This window comes from Grammomys surdaster, unplaced genomic scaffold, assembly GCF_004785775.1.
Source record: "Grammomys surdaster isolate TR1022 unplaced genomic scaffold, NIH_TR_1.0 66, whole genome shotgun sequence".
NCBI lineage: Eukaryota > Metazoa > Chordata > Mammalia > Rodentia > Muridae > Grammomys > Grammomys surdaster.
The window spans coordinates 16,189,243-16,215,220 of NW_021604568.1; the positions used below are offsets into that span (position 1 = coordinate 16,189,243).

The 25,978-nt window shown below is 44.8% G+C and overlaps 1 protein-coding gene across 2 annotated transcripts in view; it reads left to right on the forward strand.

Annotated features, from left to right (window-relative positions):
- Positions 1-25,716, forward strand: part of Tdrd1 (tudor domain containing 1) — a 35,897-nt gene extending 10,181 nt beyond the window's left edge. The window contains exons 5-24 of one of the 2 annotated variants that reach the window (XM_028775786.1): positions 1,011-1,074; positions 1,961-2,065; positions 2,286-2,468; positions 2,896-3,039; positions 3,475-3,646; positions 4,580-4,666; positions 7,556-7,723; positions 7,839-7,946; positions 8,914-9,084; positions 10,359-10,601; positions 10,976-11,113; positions 14,050-14,160; positions 14,734-14,904; positions 16,951-17,223; positions 18,847-18,966; positions 20,223-20,339; positions 23,169-23,343; positions 24,735-24,955; positions 25,499-25,545; positions 25,624-25,716. In XM_028775786.1, the coding sequence (XP_028631619.1) occupies positions 1,011-1,074; positions 1,961-2,065; positions 2,286-2,468; positions 2,896-3,039; positions 3,475-3,646; positions 4,580-4,666; positions 7,556-7,723; positions 7,839-7,946; positions 8,914-9,084; positions 10,359-10,601; positions 10,976-11,113; positions 14,050-14,160; positions 14,734-14,904; positions 16,951-17,223; positions 18,847-18,966; positions 20,223-20,339; positions 23,169-23,343; positions 24,735-24,955; positions 25,499-25,545; positions 25,624-25,716 (2,911 nt within the window). Of the gene's footprint in view, positions 1-1,010; positions 1,075-1,960; positions 2,066-2,285; positions 2,469-2,895; positions 3,040-3,474; positions 3,647-4,579; positions 4,667-7,555; positions 7,724-7,838; positions 7,947-8,913; positions 9,085-10,358; positions 10,602-10,975; positions 11,114-14,049; positions 14,161-14,733; positions 14,905-16,950; positions 17,224-18,846; positions 18,967-20,222; positions 20,340-23,168; positions 23,344-24,727; positions 24,956-25,498; positions 25,546-25,623 lie in introns of both variants that reach the window. The other variant, XM_028775793.1, reaches the window with a different exon arrangement.
- Positions 25,717-25,978: the final 262 nt, after the last annotated feature.

A 25,978-nucleotide genomic window follows, 5' to 3' on the forward strand; every position in this document is an offset into this window, starting at 1 on the left:
AGGAAGGAAGGAAGGAAGGAAGGAAGGAAGGAAGGAAGGAAGGAAGGAAGGAAGGAAGGGTAAATGGATGGGGCAAAGCCCCCAAGCCAAACCATTCAACCAATAATTTTCTCTGGTCTTTTATACCTTCTTAGACAAAAACTTCGTTAGAAAATTACCTCAGAAATAAAATGTTACACAAAATGGGAGTTCCAGAAGGATGTGGATGTGGATATTAAGTTCAAAGTAGTGTTTGATTGTAACATGCTCTTACAAGTTGAGAGCAGCAGTCTTACAAGGCCACGCCTTCTCATAGCGCGCACACACACTTGTGGTTTTCTTCTTGGACCTGAATGTTTTTCCATGAACACAAAATTGGTCCAAGTCTATTTTTCTTTTTAGTATAATTATGAAAGCTCATTGTATTTCTTATTGTGGAGCCTTCACTTACCATCATGAGGTGTGAGCAGATGCTTTTCTTGATTCTAACTTTATTACGTCTTTCTAGCAACTAAGGCCATCTCCAAAAACTTTCTTCCTAAAATCTATTGAATCAAATCAGTATTTCTGTAGAATCATTATTTGTCTATAGGCATCACTACAAGATAGTACATCTTCTTAGGTCTGCAGAAATCTGCTCAAAGGGGTGGCTTAATATCTAGTGGTTGTTATTTAATAACAGAAAAGCATATTCATAGCAATCTTTCCTCAGATTTAATCATCTCAGCCTTGCTTAGAGAAGCAAATCTGTCGTAGATTTTAGTCCATGGCAGAACCTTCTCAGGAAGATCCCCTGCTGGTTTTTAGCTTCTCCTAGATGGCTCTGGGCAGATACTGAGACATGGGCTATCCTAGGCCTTCACATGGTGTACTCTCATAGGGGAGCTTCTCATGGCAAGTCAGGGCTACTATTCTCCACAAGTTTTTCCCCTTCTAAGTTTTGTTGATTGAGAATTTAAAGAAACAGATTTATGACCCCTCTCTTAAGTTTCTTTGTACTGTGAGTATTATAATCACTTGTTTTATTACAGTTTGCACAAGCTTGAAGATAATAAATCACCATTTGAAACAAAGACCATTGAAGTGAAGAATGAGGTAGGATATTTTTTGGCATTAAAGTAAATTTTAAATGTCCTTTATAAAGATATTTTGAACTAATGCATCATGTCTGTATTTATAAATTAAGCAAAACCCCATTAGTTCCACAGTGGTGAGATGGGTGGCATAGCATGCCTGCTTGGGGCTTTGGGGAATTATTTCCAATCTGTCCCCAAAATGTCCTTGAACAGCTGTGTTTCTGTATGAAGTAATGTGGACTAGAACAGACCCTTGCTTTGTAGCCCCACTAGCACAGCTTTCCATCTGTAGGTCTCCATCCTAGGCCTGGCTCTTGGGCATTGCCTTCTGTTAGCTCTTCTCCATCTGGGTAACTGTTGGGCCGAAGCATTCATACCACCATTGCATCTAGCTGGCATTCACAGAGAAGAATTCTCATATTTCTGTAGCCGATAGTGCCTCATACTGAAAAAGAAAATCAATTCTCTACAGTATCTATTCTTACAAAACACTAACAGGTAAACATTTAAACTTTTAAATGTTGCCAAGAGTGTGGCTCATGCCTGCAAACTCAGCATTTGAGAGGCTGAGGCAGGTAGAAAGCTTTGAGTTCTAGGCTAGCTGAGGCTATATAGTTTCAGGCCAGCCTACATTGCAGAGTGAGAGAATATCTCAAAAAACAAAACGAAACTTCTTGAAAGTTGAATGGATTCATCTGTGTAACTACCTGGAGGTCATCTTCCTGCCACCCACATTCCTGCTCTAGAGCCCAAGTTGCATCCCCTGCCTGCAGAAAGTGGCTCTTAGAGTCTCAGAGCCTCCCAGATCCTGTGGTTTGTGACTCATGCATAAGAGTGAGACTTTGTGGCCACCACGCCAATGGGAGTCAGGCTGTGTCAAAGCTGTGTGTACTTGTTCCCAGCAGGTTGATTGTCCCCTGGGAGTTACTAAAGAAATTTCAGCTGATACTGAGAGAGTAATGTTCTCTGACCTGAGAAGCCTCCAACTCAAGAAAACCATGGAAATAAAGGTACTGGCTTTGCTTTCTTTCCATGGAGAGAGAACTAAAGAACGGCTGGGTTTTATTCTTTGTTTGTTGTATTTGCATTGAGTTTACAGTGTAACTAGGCACGGATGAGACCTGATTAAATCAATAAAGACTATGAAAACCATGCACTGCTTTTCTCTATCTTAGGTATAAAACGTAAGACACTTACGCTTTTTGTTTTTTTCTTTTTTGTCTTTGAAAGGGTACAGTTACTGAATTCAAGCACCCAAGTAACTTTTATGTCCAGTTGTATTCTTCAGAAGTTCTAGAATACATGAACCAACTCTCCACAAGCTTGAAAGAGACATATGCAAATATGGTGCCTGATGATGGTTATCTTCCTGTTAAGGGGGAAGTGTGTGTTGCCAGATACACGGTTGATCAGGTAAGCAATTCACTGATGAATTGTTTAATAGGCTGCTCAGCTTTACCTCACTGGGGCCAGCTCCTGACAATGGAGCTGTTGAAATTGCATGGGCTGTCTGGGGGCAGACTTGTCAGCCTGAGCAGTCGCCAGAGGCAGGCATACTCCCTCCTGCACTGGCCCACCAGGCTCTGCCGCCCACCTCAGTCCTGAGCAGCTGTGCACACACTGCTTGCTGGCCTTCAGAGTTGCACTGGTGTATGTGGCTGAGGCACTGTGTGGTTGTCACCTGGGCTAGAATAACTTCTGAAGATGTCCTAATTAGACCATTTCAGGGATTTATCAAAATGGTGGTGAGTTTTTGAGTGCCTCTGGAGGAAACGGGAATGTTGTTTGCTAGGATTGTGAGGTTGTGTTTACAACAGGGTGCTGCACATTTCCCTTGCAGACCTGGAACAGAGCTGTAATACAAGATGTTGATGTGCTGCAGAAGAAGGCACACGTCCTGTACATTGACTATGGAAATGAAGAGATAATTCCAATAGACAGAATTCACCAGCTCAGCAGAGGCATTGACTTGTTTCCTCCTTCCGTGAGTCCCTTCTTTGTAAACTCCTGTCAGCATCCCTGCTGTCCTCCTGGGTCACTGTCAGTGTGGATGAATACCCTGGAGCTGCCTCTCCTGTGTCTCTCCCTAATTAAGTAGCATCTCCTGTGAGTAAGTAGCTTTTTCAGGCACATCTTATTGGCTCAAGAACATCAGTCATTTCTGTATTTACATAATATTGGGAAGAAGCCAGAATTGATGTGTAGTAAAGGTAAAATTTGTATCTCATATCTATGTCTGAAGCTTCAGTTTCCAACAGTTAGTGTTGCCAGCAGAAGCATCAGAGACATGTAAGCACACTTGACTCACTGCACCAGTTAGTACTGATGGCTTTTGATAATTGTTTTCAGCATGAAATACATTCCTTTAAAAACTCTAAGTGATTAATTAAAATGTTCACTTTTCATTCTTATCTTTCAGGCCATAAAGTGCTGTGTGTCAGGAGTTGTCCCCACCGCGGGCAAGTGGAGTGAGGACTGTGTCGCTGCCGTCAAAGCCCTGCTGTTGGAGCAGTACTGCTCCATCAAGGTCGTGGACATCTCAGAGGAGCAGGTGCTCACCTGTGCCGTCAACATTGTGCTACAGAGTTCAGGTAAGATGTGAGTCTTAATTCCCACCTGATTCTGAGAGGAGCAACAGAACCGTGGAGTGAGACCGAATACTCTGTGTAGAGTCATTCCCATTGTGCAGAAATGGGGCCTTGAATTAGCTGTTCGTCCAGACTGTGGAATCAGATGGTTTAGCAGACCAGATGCGGACCAATAAGAGGCAACTATGTTATTATCCTTTACTGTCCTTGTAATGGCTGCTTTTGAGTTCTGCAGCTTTACAAGAGGAGACTAAGGAGTGTCTCTGATATGTTGACCCCACGCATTTCCTGCAGCAGCCCTCACAGATGTGCATAGCGTTAGCATTAGTGTTCAGTTGAGAAGCAGATGCAGTCGGGATCCTGCCCTTCCTTGGTGGCTTACTGTCTGTTGGAAAAGTGACTCCTCATACTGAACTCACTGGCTCAGTTCCCAAGATGCTATGCCTTTTCTCTCATAGAAGGCACATCATGGGTGACTTGGTGGAACAGGAGTTTGTCTGTTGAAATTTAGTATGTAATCTATTTTTGTTTCTTTGACATGTGTATCTCATGTTGTGACTTCAGCTTTGGGATATGAGTATGTCAGCTGTGGCTGCTCTGATTTAGGCATGTAATCTTGTGGCCCTAATAGATTTCTTTGGATAAACTGGTTAATTTAAATGTGCTTTAGAAATGGTAACTGACTTTTCTAGTATTTGGAATTTTGAAGGTGATTCTTTTAGTGAACTTTTTGGTCAAGTGACTGGGAATTTTGTTTAAATTTTTAAAACTGCTTTTCTGGGTGTTATTTTGCCCATAATTGACCTACTGAAGCAAAGCCTGTGCAAGGAGTTATAATGTCTGAGACACACGGCTGCCTTGTTTCTTACTGTCTGTTTGCCTATGATGCTATATGTCGTGTCTCAATGGAGATCTATTTTCTGAATCACCTTTTAGGAAAACAGCTGGACCATGTGCTTGTGGAAATGGGATATGGTGTGAAACCCAGTGAGCAGAGCATCAAGAAGCAAAGTGTGGACCACAGTGAGTACTCAGGCTCACATTGAGCAGGGACCACAGTGAGTACTCGGGCTCATGCTGAGCAGGGACTCCAGTTAGACAGCAGTGCCTTCCTCATCCCCAAGAGGACTGGGGTAGCATCATCAGGACTACTGCATACAAAAGAAACACTTTCTAATCTCAGACTTCCCTCCTGCAGATGAGTCCTAATATGCTCTCATAAAGAGACACTTTAGCTTGAGGGCTTTCCAGTGCATACTGCCTTAGTGTGGTTGGTTCCTAGCCTGGGATTTTACCAGTAGCCAGGTGTTCTCTGAAATTCTGTTGTAGTAGCACAGTGTTTAAGTCTGTAGTTTTTTACTTGTTAACTGCGCGTGTACATACATGTGTGCATGTTTGCATCAAGTTTAACAAGGGGTCCACCTTAGATCCTCCACGAGCATTTTTCATTGACATTGCTTTTCTGGTCTGTTCCTCTTTGACTTTGCTCTTTGGATGTAGACATAACTCACTGTCTTTTGTCCATGGTACAGAGGTGAGACCAGGTTGATGAATATCCACTCCAAAGACAGCCTGGACTGCCCTGAGTCTGCCATCTCCTCTTGCCCCTACCCTGCGCCTGTTTCTTGGTTTCCAAGTCACCATTGGCTTTCCTCCCAAATAGCTTGGTTATGTCTTACTTCTCTCCTTCCTTCCATCCGTGTTTTCTTACCTCCGTCTCTTTATGAACATTTATGACGATGGGAACAACCTCCAGTGGTTACCTTTTACCCCCCAGCCTGGGTCCTAGGGCTCTTGCCCTCATGGTGTCCCTAGAACAGAAATGGTGATGAAAAACGTTGAGTGTTTGTTTCTTTACCACCTACAGAGGAAAACTAGACAAAGAATAGTCCAGTAGTCGGCATGCTTAGTAGTTGGTCGACGTGTTTAGTAGTCGTCATGCTTAGGGCTGTAAGTGCTGATGGTGCAGAGTAAGGAACATAATCAAGTGAACCTGGGCCCAGGACAGTAAAAGTTGTGACAAGAAAGCTAGGAAGAGCAACAGAGAGGTAAGTGCTTCTGGGTAAGGAAGTCACTCTTCAGTAACACAGATACATTGTAGCTCTCAGCAGCAAGAAGCAGGAGGGCCCAGAGAGTCCTGTCTGCTCTGCTAAGGTTCCCTGGAGGTATAAAGGTTGTATGGAAGGGAACCACACAGAAAGATTATGCAACATGGGATAGAGAAAACTCTCCTGCAAAGGTGCCTGCTGAGACGTGGGATGAAGTAGTCTTGAAGGGACAGTGGGGCCCTAAGAAATAAAGAATATATTTGCAAAAGGCATTAATTTAAAAGGACTTGACTAGCTCTGAAAAACTGAAACTGAGGTATGACTGGAGGTGACCATGAAGAAAAAGTGCAGGAGGAGAGCGTAATGTGGGCTGTGAACAGGGCAGGTGTCAGGTGCCTCAGAGCTTAGTGACGCCCTGATAGAGATGAGAACGGAATGGAAGATTAGTAACTGTCCTGCACAGTCTGGCTTCGAGCCTAACAGGCCTGAACCTGCTGTGCTGTCCCTAGACCTGCCTGGGACACCCTTATACCCTGCCTGTGGTGGCTTGAGTGATCATGGCCAGAGGCTCTGATATGTGAGTGCTTAGACACCAGGATGTGGCTCTGTTGGAAAAGATTAGAAGGATGAGGAGGTGTGGCCTTGTTGGAGGAGGTCAGCTTGGAGGCTTCAGAGGCCTGTGCCAGGACCAGGCAGTCTCCCCTTGCCTGAAGATCGGGATGTTGCTCTCTGCTTCCTCAGCATCTAGAGTGCCACCGTGCTCCCACCAGGCCCCTGCCCATGATGATAATGGGCTAGCCCTCTGAAACTGTAAGCAAACCCCCAATTCAATCCTTTATAAGAGTTGCTTTGGTCCTGGAGTACTCTTCACAGCAGTAGAAACCCTAATGGAGACACGGTCTCTCACTGATATCAGGCCCTGCTGTGGCGGGCGCCTCTGTCCTTCCTGTAGAGGATTCCAGTGCCCATTGTATGTACTTCAGGACTTGAGCACAGATTGCTTAATCAGCTCCTTCCAAGTTGCTGTCATAGCAGATTCCATCCAGTAGGTTTTCAGCATGTCAGTCTAGGGCGAGACCACACAGGTTGGTGGTGAGATTAACTCTGTTATCTGGTGCTTTATGTGTCTGAGTTAAAACAGTGAAACTGGCCTTGGTCTTTATCTGAACAAAGTCTTCTTCCTGGTTCCTCTGAGGGAACCGTTTGTCTTTCAGAATCTGGATAGTTGATGGCTTGTCTCCTTCTGAAACTCCCACCCTTGAGGCAGGACAGATAGTCCTGTAGGCTGTTCTTTTTTCTTTCAGTCCTCAGAACTATTTTGTATTGTGAGTTATTTTTTGTGGTGTTCAAAGCCCCTGCTCCTCCAGACTCTGTCAGTTCTAAGCCATGTGAAACTTACATTACCTCTTCCTCATTTGGACCAGCAAATGCATTTTAAGTGTAATTTTAACGAAATTGAGTATACTATTGTAGCAAACGACTGTCTGCAGGATTCCATTTCGCTGTAAAGTAGGCTCTGCTCCTTGTCTCTTCGATAGGATCAACTTTACATTGTGTTTTCCTGAGCTCCTTAGAGGTTGAATATTTTATGAGAGCATAAAACATTGCTCTCATGCAATTAAATGTGGTCAGGTCTGATTCTGTAGTTAGATCTGATGTTGTTTATGCTCTGGTTTTCCTTCTTTGGTGATGCAGAACTCCCTTTCTGAAGGTCCAGTACCCAGATACCTGCTTCCCTTACTGAGTGGACTGTCACTCACTCAGTCTTTGCATCTTCAAACAACTCAGTTCCCTGGTTTCCTCATTACTTTGGTACTATTTTGTTTCTCTCTGTGATGCCAAGGTCTTTCTGTTTCCTGACAAGGTACTTCAGAGGACGGTGGAGGAGTATCAACTGAGAACAAGATTGTGACAGACAGAAACGCCCTGATCCCCAAAGTGCTGACTTTGAATGTGGGTGATGAGTTCTGTGGCGTGGTTGCCCACATCCAGACCCCAGAAGACTTCTTTTGTCAGCAGCTGCAGAGTGGCCGTGAGTTGGTTTTCTTAGTTTGTTGTGTGGCCATAAAGTGTTCCATGAGACTCGGCATGTCACCCTAAGACGAGAAACCACACTTCTTTGTCTAAGATGTGTTTTGTGTCCACAGACAAGCTTGCTGAGCTTCAGGAATCCCTCAGTGACTACTGTGGGCACGTGACTCCGCGCTCTGACTTTTACCCAACCATCGGGGACGTGTGTTGTGCTCAGTTCTCAGGTGAGGAGGGTTTTACATCCAATTGAGTTAAGCCCCAAATCTTTGATTCACACCGAATAGCTCCACTTGGCCTCGAGTGTTAACACGAACCAATTATGCCCTACACATGTCCAGTAAAACTAGACCAAAGCAGTGTGGAATATGCTTCCTGTAAGGGCAGAGCGCCAGCATCGAGAGCCTGCACTACAGTTTCTGTCAGTTTCTTACTGTTACATGGAGATGAACAGTGACGTGAGTGTGGGCTGTAGAACGTCTCACTCCCTTCTTTGTGAGCTTTGTTTGAATTAGCAAGGGGGCCTGGAGGCCCAGCCCAGTCATGACCTCTGTCGCTCTACAAGTTTTACTTTGTAGAAGCCTAGTTGTGTTACTGTTGCTTTAATGGCAGCCCCACTAGCCCACTCAAGAGCCAGAAGCTCAGAACCTACCAGTGCCTTCACTTCTGTAATTACGTATCCATGTAATCCATCCTGCTGTTCTAGAAATAGCCTTACTTAGTGCCTTAGCAAATAATCGATGTGCCTTGGAGATTCATGTGGTGGGAACCTGTTCTCCTCCCTGCTGAGCTACCTACTAGCTATCTGTTAGAGAAACAAGTCCTATAAATTCATACTTAGATGATATGCCATGGCATGGTGCTTAATCTTCATTGTCAGCTCGATTGGATTTCACATCAGGGAGTGACTTCTCTGCCCCACTGTGCCCCAACCTGACACCATGAGCAAAACCAAAGTCAGTCTTTCTTCCTTTGAGCTCTTTATCAGGTATTTGGTTGCAAGAAAAAAAAAAAACCAAAGCAATCACTAAGCTGAGTATAATGGTCCTACTTTGGGATGCAAGGCTTCTGGTGTTCAGTGAGCACGCATGCCGTGTGCTCGGTATTGCGGCAGAATGTACATGTGGCCTTCTCCAGTTGGGGATCACTTGTGCCGGCCGTAGAGTGTCTGAGACACCTTTCTCCTTGTTTCAGAGGATGATCAGTGGTACCGAGCGTCAGTTCTGGCCTACGCTTCTGAAGAATCTGTCCTGGTGGGATATGTCGATTATGGAAACTTTGAGATTCTTAGTTTGAAAAGACTTTGTCCCATAATTCCAAAGTTGTTGGATTTGCCGATGCAAGCTCTAAATTGTGTGCTGGCAGGTATGGAATGCTGTGGTCCTCTCGTTGTGCAGACATTACGACATGAGGGTGGAAGTGAGAGCATGCGTGTGGTGTAGACACTTGCGTGTGGGAACAGCGGGAGCAGAGGTGGAGGCTTGGAGGTCACCATGTAGGCGCCTTGTCCATAGGATCAAGGGCTTCTTCCTGTGTCAATAAATTGTCTTCAGTGAGCTTTACAGATCTATCATTATTACAGATTGTATCTGATATCAGACATTTCAGAGTTTTTGACAGTGATGTTCTTTTAATTATTTGGGCTGCATGTGTATCCTTTCCAAGATGTCCTTGAATGCATTGCAAGACAGTACTGCAGAATAACCTCCACAGGGTACGTTCCCCAGGTGATGAGGTGCCATGAGTATGTGTCTTGTTGTATCTGTGGGACATACTATCTCCTGTTCTGTGAAAAAGATTGAGCTCACTTGTGCACTCCCTTAGGAGAGAGTAAATCCTGACACACATCATACTCCAGAGACACTGCTGTAGCTTCTCACCCTGTAGATTTTTCCACGTCCCATCTATTCCCTTGACTAGTAGAAGCTGAGGCTTTGTTCTTTTTGGTCAGTGGGGGTGGGGTGAGGTGGAAGCATGGGGCTGGGCTTATTCAGCTTTAGTCTCTGTACTGACTCTAGCCTATGCCTTTGAATTATTGGCAGTGTATTGATTTGTATTTAAGAAAAACAAAACCCCACAAAACTTCACATTAATATGTAAAGCCAATATTTCTTCCTGGATTGTTTATGCCTTTATGATTAATCACTTTATTGAGCTATAATTTAGACATTGTAGGAGTTCTTGTTTTAGGTACAGAATTCAGTAGATTTTTCGTTTTTGTTTTTAGTAAACTTAAGTGGGTTGTACATGCTAACCAGCATCTGTCTGCGCACGTCCCGTCTTACCCTGGAGATCTCATGTAGGTTTCACAGGTTAGCCTGTTCCAGGCAATGGCTAATCTTTCTTTCTCTGTAGATTTGGCTTTCTGGACATTTTCTATCAATGAAATTAAGGTGGTTTGGTTTATTTGTTCGTTTGTGTTTTTTACATTGAGGTCCAGAAGTACTTTTAATTTGGCTATTTTTCGTGTTTATAAAATCTTGCTGCTCATATGGGACATTTTGGGTCCAGTGTTTGGCATAGATTTGTTTTTGAGGAAACTGTTATTGTTTTTAAGGAAACTTTGAGGAAATTAAGTTAAATGTGTAAATGCTTGTTTTAGGAATTATTTTAATATCCCTTTAACAATTGTTTGTTAGGAGTGAAGCCATCATTAGGAATTTGGACTCCAGAAGCTATTTGTGTCATGAAGAAGATTGTACAGAACAGAATGGTCACAGTGAGAGTGGTGGCCATGCTGGGGACCAGGGCCCTGGTGGAGCTTGTAGACAAGTCAGCGGCTCCTCATGTCAGTGTGGCTAAAGCTCTCATAGACTCGGGCTTTGCCATCGAGGAAAAGGACATAGTAACAGAAAAAGGCAGCAGTCTGCACGCAGCCAGCGGTAAGTAGGCGGTCCAGGAAACAGCACAGACTGGATCCAAGAGTCTGGGGGCCAGGATTTCAGGGGAACTGGTGTTTGGGTTGGGTGCCTTTTTACCTTTTTAATTGAACAGTCACATAAATATACCTCAAATTGTATAAACAGAAATGTGTGTTGGAAGTTTGATTATTCAGAAATGTGTGACACTCAAGTGATCAGGTTAATTGTAATCCTGAATTTTAGGTTCACCTTCCTATAAAGACACCAGAATGTCAGTGGTCGTTGACATTCTGTCAATTGAGCTGTCCTAGATTGCTCCACAGCCCTGCCAGCAACAGCCCTCCCCACCCAAACTGTGTCTCCTTCTTGTGAAAAACATTCAGTTATTTTCACAGTTCCATTGGCCATAGAAGGAACAGCAGAGGCGTTGGAGTGGACGTGGGTTGAGTTCTCTGTTGACGAAACTGTGGATGTGATGGTCTGCGTGATATATAGCCCGGGGGAGTTCTATTGCCACTTTCTTAAAGACGATGGTAAGCTGGCTCCATGAGCCATTCATTCTGGAGAGTGTATGACTGTGGGACACAAGTGCTCTTTGTAAGCAGCCAGGCACAGAAGGACTGGATGGCACTTAGTTTGTGTTACTATGTTTTATGGCCATTTTAGATTTAGATTTCATGGCATATCACCTAATATCATTGTTGGAAATTAAGTCTGTCCGTTGATCTAATGGACTATTACATTCTCAGAGACCAAATGCTGTAGCAAGAGTGCAGTGTAGGGGTGACCGGAGGGGACAGCGTAGGGGTGACTGGAGGGGACAGTGTAGGGGTGACTGGAGGGGACAGCGTAGGGGTGACTGGAGGGGACAGCGTAGGGGTGACTGGAGGGGACAGCGTAGGAGTGACTGGAGGGGACAGCGTAGGGGTGACTGGAGGGGACAGTGAGTGGGATGTAACGTGAATAAGTTAAAAAAAAAAAAAGTGCAGTTGTCACAGGTCAGCCCTGGTAGACAGCTCATCAGGAAGGAAAGAAAACGTTAGCTGGTGTCCTAGAAGGCTACTGTGCTGCTCCTCCTGTACTTACCCATGCCTTCTCCTTCAGAAGGAAGCAGAGTCCTCATGCATTTGATTGTTCCTGGTTTTTGAACCTCATAGGAAACAAAACTATTCAGTATATACTTTTAGCTTTGCCTTGGTTACTGTTTCTTCACATTGTTACAAGTACTTGGAGCTTGTTTTGTTGTTGTTGCAAATATTCCATTGTAGAAGTGCACAGTGGTTTCTAGTTCTGTTTTGTCTTGGGGCTTTTGGCTACCTTTGAAATGATGGTAGTATGAACATTGTATCATCCTTGTGTTTCTGCTGAGTAATTGTGTGTTTCTGCTGAGTCTTCATGTGTTTCTATAGAGTCATCAGTGCTACCCAACTTTGTTTCTCTTGAGTCATTTCCCATAATTCTGACAACTGTCACTTTGAGATTTCTATTTGTACTACATTCTCATACTTTGTATTTTCTGTTTCATTTGAGCTGTAAAAGTGAGCATCATTGAGTTTAACTTTTCTAGATCCATTTTTTCTGCCAAATTAATACATTAGACTAGATAATCTAAGTCCTTGTCTGACTCTCAAGTTCTGAGATGCATGATGTCTTCATTTAGATTCACCTGGGAGATGAACTACTATGTCATTTAGAACAAAACTCAAGGTGCTAGGGAGATGGCTTGGTGGTTAAGATACTTGCTTCTTCTGCAGAGGACCCAGGTTTGGTTCTTAGTATTCATATTGTAACCGGTAACCATCTGAAACTCTAGTTTCGGAGAACTGGCATTTGATACCCTCTCCTAACTTTCATTGGCACCAGGCGTTCACATGGCATATGTTCATGCAGGCAGAACACTCATACACATAACTTAAAAAATAAATAAATCTAAAAATTAAACAATCAAAACTTTAAATTTTCCTTTTATTTTCAGAGGTGACTGCCAAGCATATGGTATAAAACTTAACAGTAACAGTTTAGTGGAAATCAAGATACCCCACTCTCCCCTCAAAGCCTGCAGTTGTTCTTCAGAGGCAGAAGCAGCCTGACGTGTTCCTTCTATGTACATAACTTTCGTACTTTTTATCTTTCTAAATATCTTGGATACCAGTTCACATATTTTTTCTTAATTTCTTTCTTAATATGCTTTTAATTTATACACTTTGTATTTGCATAGGTGGTGTGGAAAGTTCTGTACATCCCTCATTGAGCTTCTGTGTGGCTAACCTGGGAGACCAGCACTAGGTTGTGTTAGGGTTCAGTTGCTGGTGGTTTCCTGTTCTAGGATAATAGAGTGTAGGATAACTGACTGTTTCAGGGCTATTATTTTTTTGTAACTACATTGTTGCCATCTGTGTGGTTTTATCCTAGTTTAACAGAGGTGTTGATAGACGTTACAGTCCTTATATTCTGAGTTTACACTGATATTGCTCCTTTTTAAAACATGTATGGGTATTTGCCTGCATGCTGTGGACCACATACATGCAGTGCCTGTGTGGACCACAAGAAGGAGCCAGGTCCCTGGAACAGGAGTTACAGATGGTTTGTGAGCCATAATGTGGGTGCTGGGAGCTAACCTGGGTCCTCTGCAAGGGCAGCTGGTATTCTTAACTACTGAGCCATGTCTCCAGCCCTGAAAGCACATCCTTGGGACAGATTACAATCACGGTGATAGATCAGTGGGTGAGTGTGCTTTGGAGCACCCATGTGTCCTTTGAGAAGCTTAACCAAGAGACTCCCAATGCTCTTGTGTGCTTGCTTCATCCATTTCCTTCAGCATGTCCTTGCTCATCTGAAAGATGATGGCGTTCCCTAATTAGAACGTCTGTTTCTGTGGCCGCCTTTGTGGTAATTCAGAGGTGTTCACTTGTCTCTGGCTTATATAGCTGCTCCGGTCCTTCTTCTGTAGATGCCGAAGCCATTTGTGTCTTTGTTGTTTGTCCTCAGTGGCTTCCCCTCCTGGTTCTTTGCACTGTCATCTGCTCCCTGCTAGGAGATTGCTGGCTGCTTGTGGTTCTGTACGGTCTTCATTAGAGACAACCTCACCTTCCTCTCATTGTATTGTGCTGCAGATTTGCCCACAGAACTTCTACCAGAACATTAACTAAACTTTGTGTTTAGTCATTGTATTTCCTTTTTTAGGACAGTATTAACTTCATGGGTTTGTATGAGGTTTACACTCAAACCTTGTGGTACTGCCAAGCTATGGTGTGCTCAAGAAGTCACTGGTTTTCAGTTTATTAAGAGTTTAACTGAATATTATTGTATTGCCTTAGTAATCTTTTAAAAAGAACAGCATGTGGTGTAGTTACCAGTTGTTTGGGGTGTACTTAAGATTTTCATGGTAAAAATGTTCTCTGACATTAAAGGGAAAGTGTGGTTAATGTTTATCTTTTAACAGTCTACGTTCTGTGTGTTGTGTTTTCAGCCTTAAAGAAGCTTGATGACTTGAATAAGTCCCTAGCGGACTACTGTGCACACAAGCTGCCCAATGGCTTTAAGGCTGAGATAGGACGGCCCTGCTGTGCCTTTTTCGCAGGTAAGTTAGATGTGGATCAGTGACTGTGGATCGTCCTGTCCCTAACATTCAGACCTTGTTCCCACACATGTCTTTTTCCTGTATTTAAGCACATTTTCATAATCAAAATTAGAGGAACTGTTATGATGCCTTCTTCATAAGGAGCCGTGATGATGTCTGGCCTTAGTGCTCCATCTTTCCACACCTCAGAATGTTTCTGAAAGCCGTAGGTTATTCATCACAAGGCAACACTTTTACCATTTGTCATTTTACCAAATAACAGCAAAGCCTCTGGCCCCTGAGCAGTAAGAATGTCATGGTCATTTTCCACTTCCATGTTGTTTATTGCGTAAATTACAAATGAAATTTTTATCAGATGTCAGAGTTTGATGCTGTAAGAAGTTTGGGGACATGTTCTAAAATTGGATCTTGGGAATTCTCAGTCTAGGGATTTTTGAAGAAAAACTAAAAGTTGTAATCTATAGAAGAGAAAAAATTTACCAACTTGGTTGTGGAAAGTGTTTTTTTTTCACCTAAGAGGAAACGTTGAATATGAAGGAAAAAGAAATGTCAGTAACTCTGTGCTGCTTCCAGGTGACGGCAACTGGTACCGGGCTCTAGTCAAGGAGATCTTACCAAATGGAAATGTTAAAGTCCACTTTGTGGATTACGGAAATGTTGAGGAAGTTACCACAGACCAACTCCAGGCGATATCACCACAGTTCTTACAACTTCCATTTCAGGGGATGCAGTGCTGGCTAGTAGGTAGGTGTCAGCAGGAGTCCTTACACCCTGGAAAGCCAACAGTGTGTGTGAGCCCTTCTTCAGTCACTAATCCACTTGTTTTAACCTTTCAGTTGAGCTAGAAAAATCCCACCTCACATTACAAAATGTAGGCACTTACTTAGTATTTTGGCCAGAGTATTCAGGGTGATGTGAAGGAGTTTCTTCTCTGTAGTTCTGGGAGTGAAACTCATAGGCTGTCTAGAAGGGTTTTTGCAGGACTCCGAGAACCTCAGATACTCATAAATTCCAGCATTTACTTCTAGTCATTTATTTTCAAGCAACTGGGAAACAGCACAAGGCCCAGCTGCAAGGACCTCATTCCAGGGCTGTTACTGATAGCCTGTCACTTGCAGAGCCTACAGCAGAGGATGACTAGTCATATGATCTATGTCAGGGTAGTCAGTGGCTCTGAGGCACTGGGCCAGGTGTGGGACTAAAGTTGTGCCCAGGTATTTGCTGTCACCCTGCTGTTGTTAAGATGTGTTACACACACCCCTGTGATGCAAGGGAAGACAGCAAGTTATGGGATGTGCAGGGCAGCATCACTGTGCAGAGAGGGTGCTGGGGCCAGCCCTGCTACACACTGCTGCTGCTGGGAGAGGAGCGAGTTACTTAAGCTGCACACTTGTGATTTCCTATCTAGAGAAGAGAAGTAAGGCTGCATGGAACCAGCAGGGCCCGGCTGCAGCAGCTGCTCTGCACTCCTCAGGGGAGCCGTTTCAGCCCAGGGGTCTGGCAGCTTGCTCCATACATCACAACCATCGGATTAAGGTCCCCATTTCTGTAGAAAGTGATCCCAGATTCTTAACAGTGCCCATGTTGGGGAGCACAGGTGTTCCTAGGTCTTGTTTTTGTCTGTCTTCGTGACAATTCTGCCATGAGGAGACACATAATATCACACCATCTCTTAATAATGTGCAGTGGGTATGCTTCTTAGAAAAGACTATATTACCACATGTTCACACATGTATGTGTACACATATGTGCATGTACATATGTGATGCATTCATGCAGGCACATGCATGGCATGTCCGCATAAGAGGACAACAGGAGAACTTTTGGGATTCAGTTCTATCCTTCCACTTTGAGAACCAAAGATCAGATTCAGATGCTCAAGCTTTGATGGCACAGTCACCTGCAGAGCCATCTTATCCTAGATTATTCTTAATCACCGTATGTCATGCCAGTGTGCTTCTTAAGATGTGGCCCTCAGACCAGTAGCCTCAAAGTTCCAAACAAGCAGGAACTTGTCTTAAGAATTCAGATTTATAAGTCAGGTGGTGGTGCCACACGCCTTCAATTCCAGCACTCAGAAGGTAGATGCAGACAGATCTCTGTGTGAGTTCGAGGCTAGGCTGATCGGTACAGAGAGTTCAAGACAGCCAGAGATACAAAGAAACCATGTCTCAAAAAAAAAAACCCAAAAACAAAATTCAGATTTATAGTTCCCACTCCAGACTTAAAGGAGAAGCTCTGGAGTGGGCTCCACATCTGTTGAACAGGTGCCATGAGTAGTTTCAGGGGCATAGTCATGGCTGGAAATCCACTGAAGGACAGGATGAAAATGAAAAGCCAGTGGCCCCCGTCACTGACACCCACAGGCTCGGCTGCTCAGGAGCTTAATGCTGAGTTCAAAATACACCTGGGCAAGTGGAGGCCCTGTCTCAAAATCAAAGGGAGCAAGCCCAAGTGCCCCAAACCACTGGAAACTCTGTGAAGGTCCTTTCTTCCCTCGGTAACTTGTTAGTCACATCCCTGCACAAGCAAAAGCTCCTCTAAGAGACAGTGAAGGCACACACCTGTCCCTGGGACAGTGCTGGCCTGATCCCCCGAAAATCTACACTGTGTGTTAGCAGGTATGGTACCTGTGACTTGGTTTTGGAAGATAATGTGATTTTCTTGACCACATGTTGTGTAAGTTTTGAGAATTTGTAAGCTAAGCGTATGGCCCCAGTCCTGCCTCCCTCTAACGTCAGCTCTCCACATACATAGGCTTTTCTTTAACGTTCTTCTCTTACTTCTCAGATATACAGCCCCAAAACAAGCACTGGACAAAAGAAGCCACAGCAAGATTTCAAGCATGTGTCGTAGGGCTCAAGCTCCAAGCCAGAGTTGTGGAAATCACCGAGAACGGTGTGGGCGTTGAACTCACCGATCTTTCCACTCCTTATCCCAAAATCATTAGTGACATTCTCATCACAGAGCATTTGGTCTTAAGATGTGGTTCCCCACAGAAGGACTCCCTGATGAGCAGACCGGCTGATAAACATAGCCAGGTGGACAGCCAGAGAGTGCAAGGTGATGCCTTTAAACCGTCTGCAGTTCAAGTCCAGGTCATGCCTGGCTCTGCTCTTTAATGCTTTCGTTACAGCACACAAGTGGGTTTCATTGAGGTTTCCATACAGATCATTGGTCTCACTTGCCCACACCTGCCATCCCTCATCCTCCTGACTGCCTCCCACTCCTTCCCAAGTCCATTTCTCCTCTGCTTCCCTGCCTGCCGTCCTTCCTTCCTTCCTTCCTTCCTTCCTTCCTTCCTTCCTTCCTTCTTATATTCTTTCTTTCCTTTTTTAAATACATAATTTATTTTTATTTTATGTTCATGAATGTTTTGCCTGTGTGTATGTCTGAGGTGTCAGAAGCCCTGGAACTGGAGGTAATGCAGTTACGAGCTCTAGGCAGGCTCTCACTGTGTAGCCCTGGCAACTCCAGAACTTCCTATGTAGACCAGGCTGCCTTTAAACTCACATTCTGCCTCTTAAGTGCTGGGATTAGAGGTGTGCACCATCATACCTGGCCTCTCCTCTGCATGCATGAGTGTGTGTGTGTGTGTGTGTATATATATATATATATATGTGTGTGTGTGTGTGTGTGTGTTGTTTATAGTAAGTCTAAGTTCTGCATGTAAGAAGCTGCTGGTTGTGTTCTTTCCTCTGCTGGTTGATGACCTTTCTGTGTAGAGAGCCACCGCCGATTGTATATAATGGCGTTTTTCAGTCAGCACTTAGGACTGTCCCTTGTCCCAGTGAGCTCTTGTCTAGGACTGCATCTAGAAAGGTGTGTCCTACTTTTCCCCTAGCTGTTCCAGACTTTCGGATCTCAGGATCCATGTGTGCTCTTCAGTTGACGTCATGCAGGGTGAGGGGATGCAGTTGTGTCTCTGTGTGACTTTCCAGCATCGGCGTATGTGTTAGGATTGTGTTGTTCTAGTTGTATGAAGAATGCATTTTTGAATTAGGAGGATTATGTTGAAACTGTACAACGCTTTGAGTAGTGAAGTCGTTTCACAGTATTCATTCTGCTGATCATAAGCATGTGAGGTCTGTGCTGTTGACTTTTTACATCTGACAGTAGCTCATGGTTTGAGGGGCTGTATTGTCACCATGCTGGGGAAGGGATGCAGGAATGTGAGGTGGCTGGCCACTTTGTTTCCATAGTCAGGAAGCAGACAGGTGAAAGCTGGCGCCCCTCTCGGTGTCTTGAGAGCTTTTTGTCCGGTCCATTGGATGGGACCACCTCCACTCCAGGTGGCATTCTCAGGTAAACCTCTCCAGAGTAGTAGGATTTTTTCTGAATAAACATTCATTTTAGATTTAGTTGTTATATAAGTATGCTTTATACAGATGTGCATCATTTAAAGTTTCAATAATTTGGAGGATTACATTAATTATACTTTAGAACTGTGCTGCAGGAGTGCATGAGCTTGGAGGTCCTGGTCATTGAGTGGCACTTTGTCATAGGCACTTCTCCGAGTTGAGTAAATTGACTTGTGAAACAGACATCTCAGCATGGGAACTCTGATGGGCTGGTAGTCATTGATGAACAAACTTAGTGAACGCATAGATTACTGAGGAGAAGAGTAAGCTGTATGTATCTAATTTAATGTATATTTAATGAGCCCTGTGTCTCCTGTGTTTTCAGCCAGCCCTTCAGCAGAGCAGTGGAAGACGATAGAATTGCCAGTTAACCAGACTATACCAGCAAATGTACTAGAAATCATAAGCCCAACCTTGTTTTATGCCATGCCCAGTGACATGCCAGGTGAGAAGCGGTGCTCGCCGATGTGTGCCTCCCTCTGCTTCGAGCTGTGCAGGGCAGATCCTCTGGGGATCTCTGTAGGAAATGAGGTGCAGAAAGGAGGGAGGGGGGATGCTTCTCAAGAACTGTGACCTGAAGACAGGAGGTCTGTCCTGTGTTCAGCACCTACTCAGCAGCGTAGGTGTAGTGTAATCTATGATGGCCTAGAGCAAAAAGTGCCCCTAACTTTTTTTTGTTAAGCTAACCTCCAGCTACATAAGTGACTACCAACCAGAATTATTTCCAGTATATTATTCTTAGTAATAAGTTAATAGTCATAGTTTTTCGTCAGCTTTTTATCTATATAGGTTATTTTTAGGTGAGTGTGGGCTGGCTTATGACAGTTTCTCAGTACTCGAGCAGCACTTTATAGCTGTCTGTGTACTCTACATATGTTGTATATAACATGTGAGCTGAGGGACTACTCCTACTTCAGCTGTGGTGTAGACGGTCACAACAGCCTGAGCCTCTGCTTTTCACTTACATAGATCAAACGTAGTTTTTTTCTGATTTCGGGAAGAAAGTCTAAAAGTGGTAATTTACTGTATTCCTGAGCTGATAATTTGAAGCAGATGTTATTCTTTCATTGTTGAAATACCCTAAAGTAGATGTGAACAGACACTACCAGCGTACCCCGCTGATTGTCCAGTGCTACAAGGATGGTCTCACAGACACTTAAGAGATGGCTTGATTGTAAATGTCCATTAAACAAGAAAAGAAACTACCAAACCAATCTTAAATGCTACTTTTCTTCATGACTGGGCTCCAATCTGAAACCTTTCTCTTTCTGAACAGTACGACTGCTTACAGCTGACGAGAGGCTCAGCTCTTGGTAGCAGGCTTCCTCATCTGAGTTCCCTCCCCAGAGCCCACATGGGAGAAGGAGGAGAGAACACTCCTAGAGTTGTCCTCTTATCACCTCCACAGGGTGCCGTGACACCCCTGGTATAAATAAATGTAAAGTGAAAATAAACAAAAGATAGTAATTTTTTATAGAGGGAGCACACTAGCAGAACCACCCTCATTAGGAAATAGAGCCCCAGAGGCTCCTCATACCCCTAAGGTCAAGTCTTTCTGCATAAGGCAACCAGTAGTATATCTGTTTTTAAAACACAATGTGTATTTTAATGTGGACAGCTCTTTGCTTGACTGAACTTGGGATTCTTTGTATACTGTCACTACTGGAAATTTTCTCACACCAAAATTTGCTTGTATTTCAGAAAATCAAGAGAAGCTGTGTGTGTTAACAGCTGAATTGTTAGAACACTGTAACGCCCAGAAAGGCCAGCCATCCTACAGACCACGGACAGGAGAAGCATGCTGTGCTAAATATACAAGTAATGTTCCTTTTAAATGAACCACTGCAGGGAAATACTAGTTGTTGTCTTTTATGGAGATGATGTAGATTTTGGTATCTTCAAAACATATATCATTTGGTTAGACAAACTGAGAAAGACAAAATTGTGATTTGATTTATATTCTGGGTTCATCTGCTTTTCCATTCTCTGTAGGCTATTGTTAGGTAAGGGGGTCTAGATACACTCAGATAACCAGCTCCAAGTACCAGTGCTTCATCTGCTGGGTCACTGGTGCACAGTCCTCTATACTTGTCTATACTTAAGGAACTGCAGAGGAAAATTAGATTATCTCAGGACAGGCTTGTTGAACATTCCATGTCAACAAATTGCATCTCTAATACAAGTAGTACTTGCTGAGGATGTCCTGGTTCCTTTGAGATTGGAGGAAGATCACAGAGGTGCTGGGGGTGTGGGTGGGCATGGTTCCTACAGTTCCCCGGTGAAGGTGGAGCTGTCGGCAGAATGGCAGCCAAGCAGGTCGAGAACAGAGTGCCCAGGTGGCTTCTTGTCACAGCCAAGATTAAGGTATGGGAATGTTTCATGGGCTCTCCAATTCTGAACACCCCCTGCATGCATCTCAGAGGTCTCATAAAGGCAGTTTGTCCACAGATGCCTGGCAGGCTGTCAGTGGGGCAGGAGAATGACATACTGAGGGACCTTCTCTATCACCTCCTTAGTGATGTCACTTCTGTCCTGTACTGTTGTGTGACATCTGGATATGCTTGCCTCCATTTTTGTTGCAGTGGAAGGTAAGGCATGACTTGGGGTGTAAGGACCCATTCGTCACTGTGAAGCCTCATAGACACTGCAGGCACTCCCCTGCGGCGTGCTGAGGCTCCTGGTTCTGTTGCTGTTGAGCTTCTTTGTTGAGAGTATTGTGTGTGTTGTCACTGTCCCCAGTCCTTCCTGTCGGCGGCGGCATTCCGTCCCCTCCCCTCGGTGAGGTCTGCATTGATGCCATCATGTTTCCTGGAATAATCCTGGTCTAGCTGATCAGCTAGACTGCTTGTCTTGCAGACCTGGGCCCTAGCCTGTGTCCTTCGCCCTCATGCTGAGAGCTGTGTAGACAGTCTCTGTCTCTCTGCCTGAGTGTCAGCTGAGTTTCTTCCACTCTATTTAGGTAGCTGACTCCTCCTTCCCTCCTTCGTTTTTGCTGACCTTGCTGCTCTTGAGATCTTCTCCGGTGTCCGGATATATGTGTCCCTTAGAAGCTGAAGGAAGGCATTGCATGTAAGGGTAAAACCCAGGATAGAGAGTCCAGGTCGAAAGTCATTCTGAAAGCATTGCTTTGTCTGTTAGCTGTTGGTATTTTCAATCAAAAGATAGACAGGTTCTCCAGAATTTGAACGTAGCCCTTTGCTGTGTGGAACCTTGAGTGTCCTGTTCATCCTGTTTGCTGACTGGAATGTGACTTGACACAGTGGCTGGCTCTCCGCATTGTGCTGGGTACCCATGAAGAGGCTCTAGTCTGGGAGTGCTTCAGGTTACGGGGTAGGGAAGGTTCCTCTGAACTCGCAGGTTTTAGTCCTTCTCTCCATTTGCTTTGTGTTTCGTTGAGGAGCGGCTGAGTTTCCCAGTGCTTGTCTAGGCTCTGCGGAATGTGTTTGCTGTGATCTGTCTGCCCCTCCCTCAGCTTTCCTCACAGAGGTTCTGCTGTCTTGTTTTACCTCCACTAGCTCTTGTGTTTCTTGGGTGTGTTTGCATTTGAATGTTGTCCCCCTTCATGGTTTTGAGGAGAGAGTGTCCTGTCCCCACCTCTGTGCCAGCATCCTTTGTTTATCTCCTCCTGTCCCCACCTCTGTGCCAGCATCCTTTGATTATCTCCTCCTGTCCCCACCTCTGTGCCAGCATCCTTTGATTATCTGCTTCTTCCAGGTCCTGTTTTGTTTGCTGTGCCCCTTCTGTCATGTGAGCGGCTCTTGTGAGCCGTCTCTCCCTATTGTTACAATGGAGTACCCAAGGGTTACTCCAAAGTTTATGCACAGCAGAGCTGACCCGCTTGTGGCCTTCTGTGGGGGAGCGTGTCGTGCAGCCTTGACCTGGTTTTTTTTGGTGGCTGGAAAACATCTGGAAGTGCTCTCCCATGTGGTATCTGTCTCCTGCCTGGAATATACATCCTGCCTAACTGTGTTGTCCTCTCCTCAGCCTACAGTCCCCCAGTCCATAGCCTTTGGAGAAGGAACGTCTAAGCGTGAGGCTCAGCCATTCTCTTTGGTGAATTTAAAACTAAGTGCTATGTAAAGGTGGAGAGTAACTGCCTCCTTGCCCTGCCCTGTTCCCCTCAGCTTCAGGGGCCTTGGAGACACATACCATCCTGTCTGGCTTCCTCACCATCAGTTTGTGTGAGCTCACTTGGCTGTAAGCTGTTTCCGTTTGTACATCTGTCTTCCAGCCTTCCAGAGTTGCATGATCTTCTCTCAGCTCCCTTGTTTTTGTAGTTAGAAAGAAAATCAGGACTCTGTCTCCACAGGGGGCTTTGGAAGGAATATTGAAAACTCCAGACTTTTAACTAGAAACCTAAGTAAGTTTTGTTTTTTTTTTTGTTTTGTTTTGTTTTGGTTGGTTGGTTTTTTTGTTTTTCGAGACAGGGTTTCTCTGTGTAGCCCTGGCTGTCCTGGAACTCACTCTGTAGACCAGGCTGGCCTCGAACTCAGAAATCCGCCTGCCTCTGCCTCCCAAGTGCTGGGATTAAAGGCGTGCACCACCACCACCAGCCCTAAGTAAGTTTTAACTGTAGTAGATAGAACCATCTCAAGGAAAGGGAAGCACTCTTACTTTAACTCCTAGTTAAGGTTCCTCTGTTTTCAGATGATGACTTCTGGTACCGGGCCATTGTTCTGGAAACGTCAGATTGTGATGTGAAAGTTCTCTACGCAGATTATGGAAACATCGAAACACTGCCTCTTTCCAGAATACAGCCCATCATGGCCCGACACCTTGAGCTGCCCTTCCAGATCATTAGATGCTCACTTGAGGGTACACAGTTCTATTGTTTTCTAGATTTGTGTCTGGAATTTTTTATCTTTATATTTCATAGCTCTAAGTCTGAATTGTTTTTATATCAGATTGTTACCAGTGTTCTAGGTCTGGGCTGGGTGTTTCCAGATTCTTGGCTTCTTCACAGAACTGGAAAGTCATGGTACATAGATGTGCAGAAGTCTCAAGGGAGCTTTATTCAAAGCAAGCAACAGTGTAGGTTAACAGAGGAAGCACTGTCAAGAGTAACAGTGGGCCACATGACTGAGACCCCTCAGGGGCTCTGGTTATTGTGTGGGGCTTCCTTTTATACAGTTCAAGAGAAGGAAGAATTGGTTACTGAGAGGGCGCATGCATAGTACATGCAGATAAAGGGAGAGGCTGCCAATGTAATATTCAAGTGGGGGTTATGTATAGTCACAGATGTTTAATAATACAGTCCTTTAATAAGAGTACAGGGGGCTTATGTACAGTCTTGTGGGGTCATGGGAATTATTTGTAGTCAAGTGGGGCCCCGGCTAAATTATCCTTAAGCTTGCCTTTCTCTAAGTATCTTCTCAGCAAGAGTTTTCAGAGAAATTTTATCTCCTTTACACACACACACACACACACACGCACACACACACACATATATAATTTATATATATTCTTGTGACAACTGCATTCCATTATCTCTGTGTTTGGGGGCTTATCTTCAGAGTATGAGGGTTTGGAGACTGTTGTGTCCCCTTGTATGCAGCTCAGTGGCAAGTGGCAGGATGTGAACCACATGGTCTGGGTTCACCCGTCACGGCGCCCTAAGGAGCTGGGGATGCTCCTGGGCTCACTCCAACTCCCTCACTGGGCTGCTTACCCATTCACTGCTTACCTGTTCAGTTGGATTTGCAAGAATCAGATAAATTAGAATGCCTGTCCTGCTTTCCTCAGAGATGACAGTGACTCTTGTAGCATGCTTTGCTTCTGTACTGTCCTTTCCCAGTAGAGTACAGAGGCAAAATTGTGTCTGTTGGTGTCCTAAGCCTCCGTTAGTGCCTGGTGCCTTACAGTTTGCCTGATGTCAGCCAAGCCAGCAGACCTGCGGCTTGCTTGTCTCGTGAGATAGCCTACCTGAATACGGTCTTCTACAAGAGCCATGGGCCGAAGAGATGGCTCGTGGTTAAGAGCACTGGTTGTCCTTGCAGGACCTGGGTTATTCCTGGCACCACATAGTAACTGCCAGCACCTGTATGTAACTCTAGTTCCAGGGAAGCCAACGCCTTCTTCTGACTTCCATGGGCATGTGGTGCCCATACATATGTGCAAGCACTCCACTCGTACACACAAAAGTAAATAAAGTAAATCTTAAAAACCAAAAAGCTGTGTGAACAAAGCTCAGTGTGTAACTTTTCCAGGGCTGAGGGAGCTGAACGGAAGCTGTTCCCAGTCAGTGAAGGAGCTGTTGAGAGGTGCCATGCTCAACCAGAGTGTGGCGCTCTCCGTGAGAGCGATCTCGAAGAATGTCCACACGGTGTCAGTTGAAAAGTGTTCTGAGAACGGAATGATCAATATAGCTGAGAATCTGGTGATGTGTGGTCTGGCAGAAAACCTCACATTGAAAGGGAAAAGTGCTTCAACTAAAGGTACCTTCCTTCTCAAGCATTTAGTAGAATACGCAGCGGGCAGCGGAGGTCGCTGCTTGAGTTATCCTTGATTGTCTCTCTTCTTACGGCTTCAGTCCCCCATCCCTCCTCCTCCTCTGCACTCTGTGGAGATTCAGCCTGACCCAAGCCCAGGGACAGTGGTGCTGTTGGAGTCAAGACCCAGAGCTCTGGAGCGATGGCAGTTGTGCTTGTGCCTTTTTTCTGGTTCTCTTTGGTCCTGCGCAATGTGAGAAGAAGATCTTGTGCTTTTGAGATTGAGTCTTCCTGGTACCCCCAAGAGATGTGGATCTGGCAGACCCATCCTCATCCAAAAGGGGCCCCATACATCATAGGAGGTGCAATCTTTAGATGGGAGTGCTGGTCTGTGAGAGTCCAGGACACAGCAGATGACTGGGTGGGTGCTGTCCCATGGAGTTGACACTTGGATACCCACACACAGGTGCAAGCTTGCTCAGGTCTGAGGCCACTGGTTTCCTAAAGGACATGACCTAGTGCCTGTTTTGTTTCTTCTTTTGCTTCTAGAGACACCACACAGCACAGATTGCTGCTGCACAGAGTTACAGAAACAGGTGAGTGCAGCTCCCTATGTGAAGCCACACTCCTCACATTGAGAGAGAGTAATCATACTGTCTCCTTTTCATCCACAGATTGAGAAACATGAACAGATTCTCCTCTTCCTCCTAAACAATCCAACCAACCAAAATAAATTTATAGAGATGAAAAAGCTGCTGAAAAGCTAAGTAGGTTCCTGTTTTCCACTCCGTGATTGCTTGCAGAGTGCCTGTAGCCATGCTGTCAGGACAGGGTGGGCACCTTGTGGGGCTGTGCTTATTATGGGATGTCCTGTGCTAGTTGGCTGCGATATTCTTGCTCTGATGATTTTTCTGAGCATTCCTATGCACTTGACTCGGGGCTGCACATGTGAAGCCTTTCCTTACTGTGTGACTTGGACTTGCTCACATTAGGAGTATGTGGAGAGGCCTGTAAAGACGGCCCTGAGGT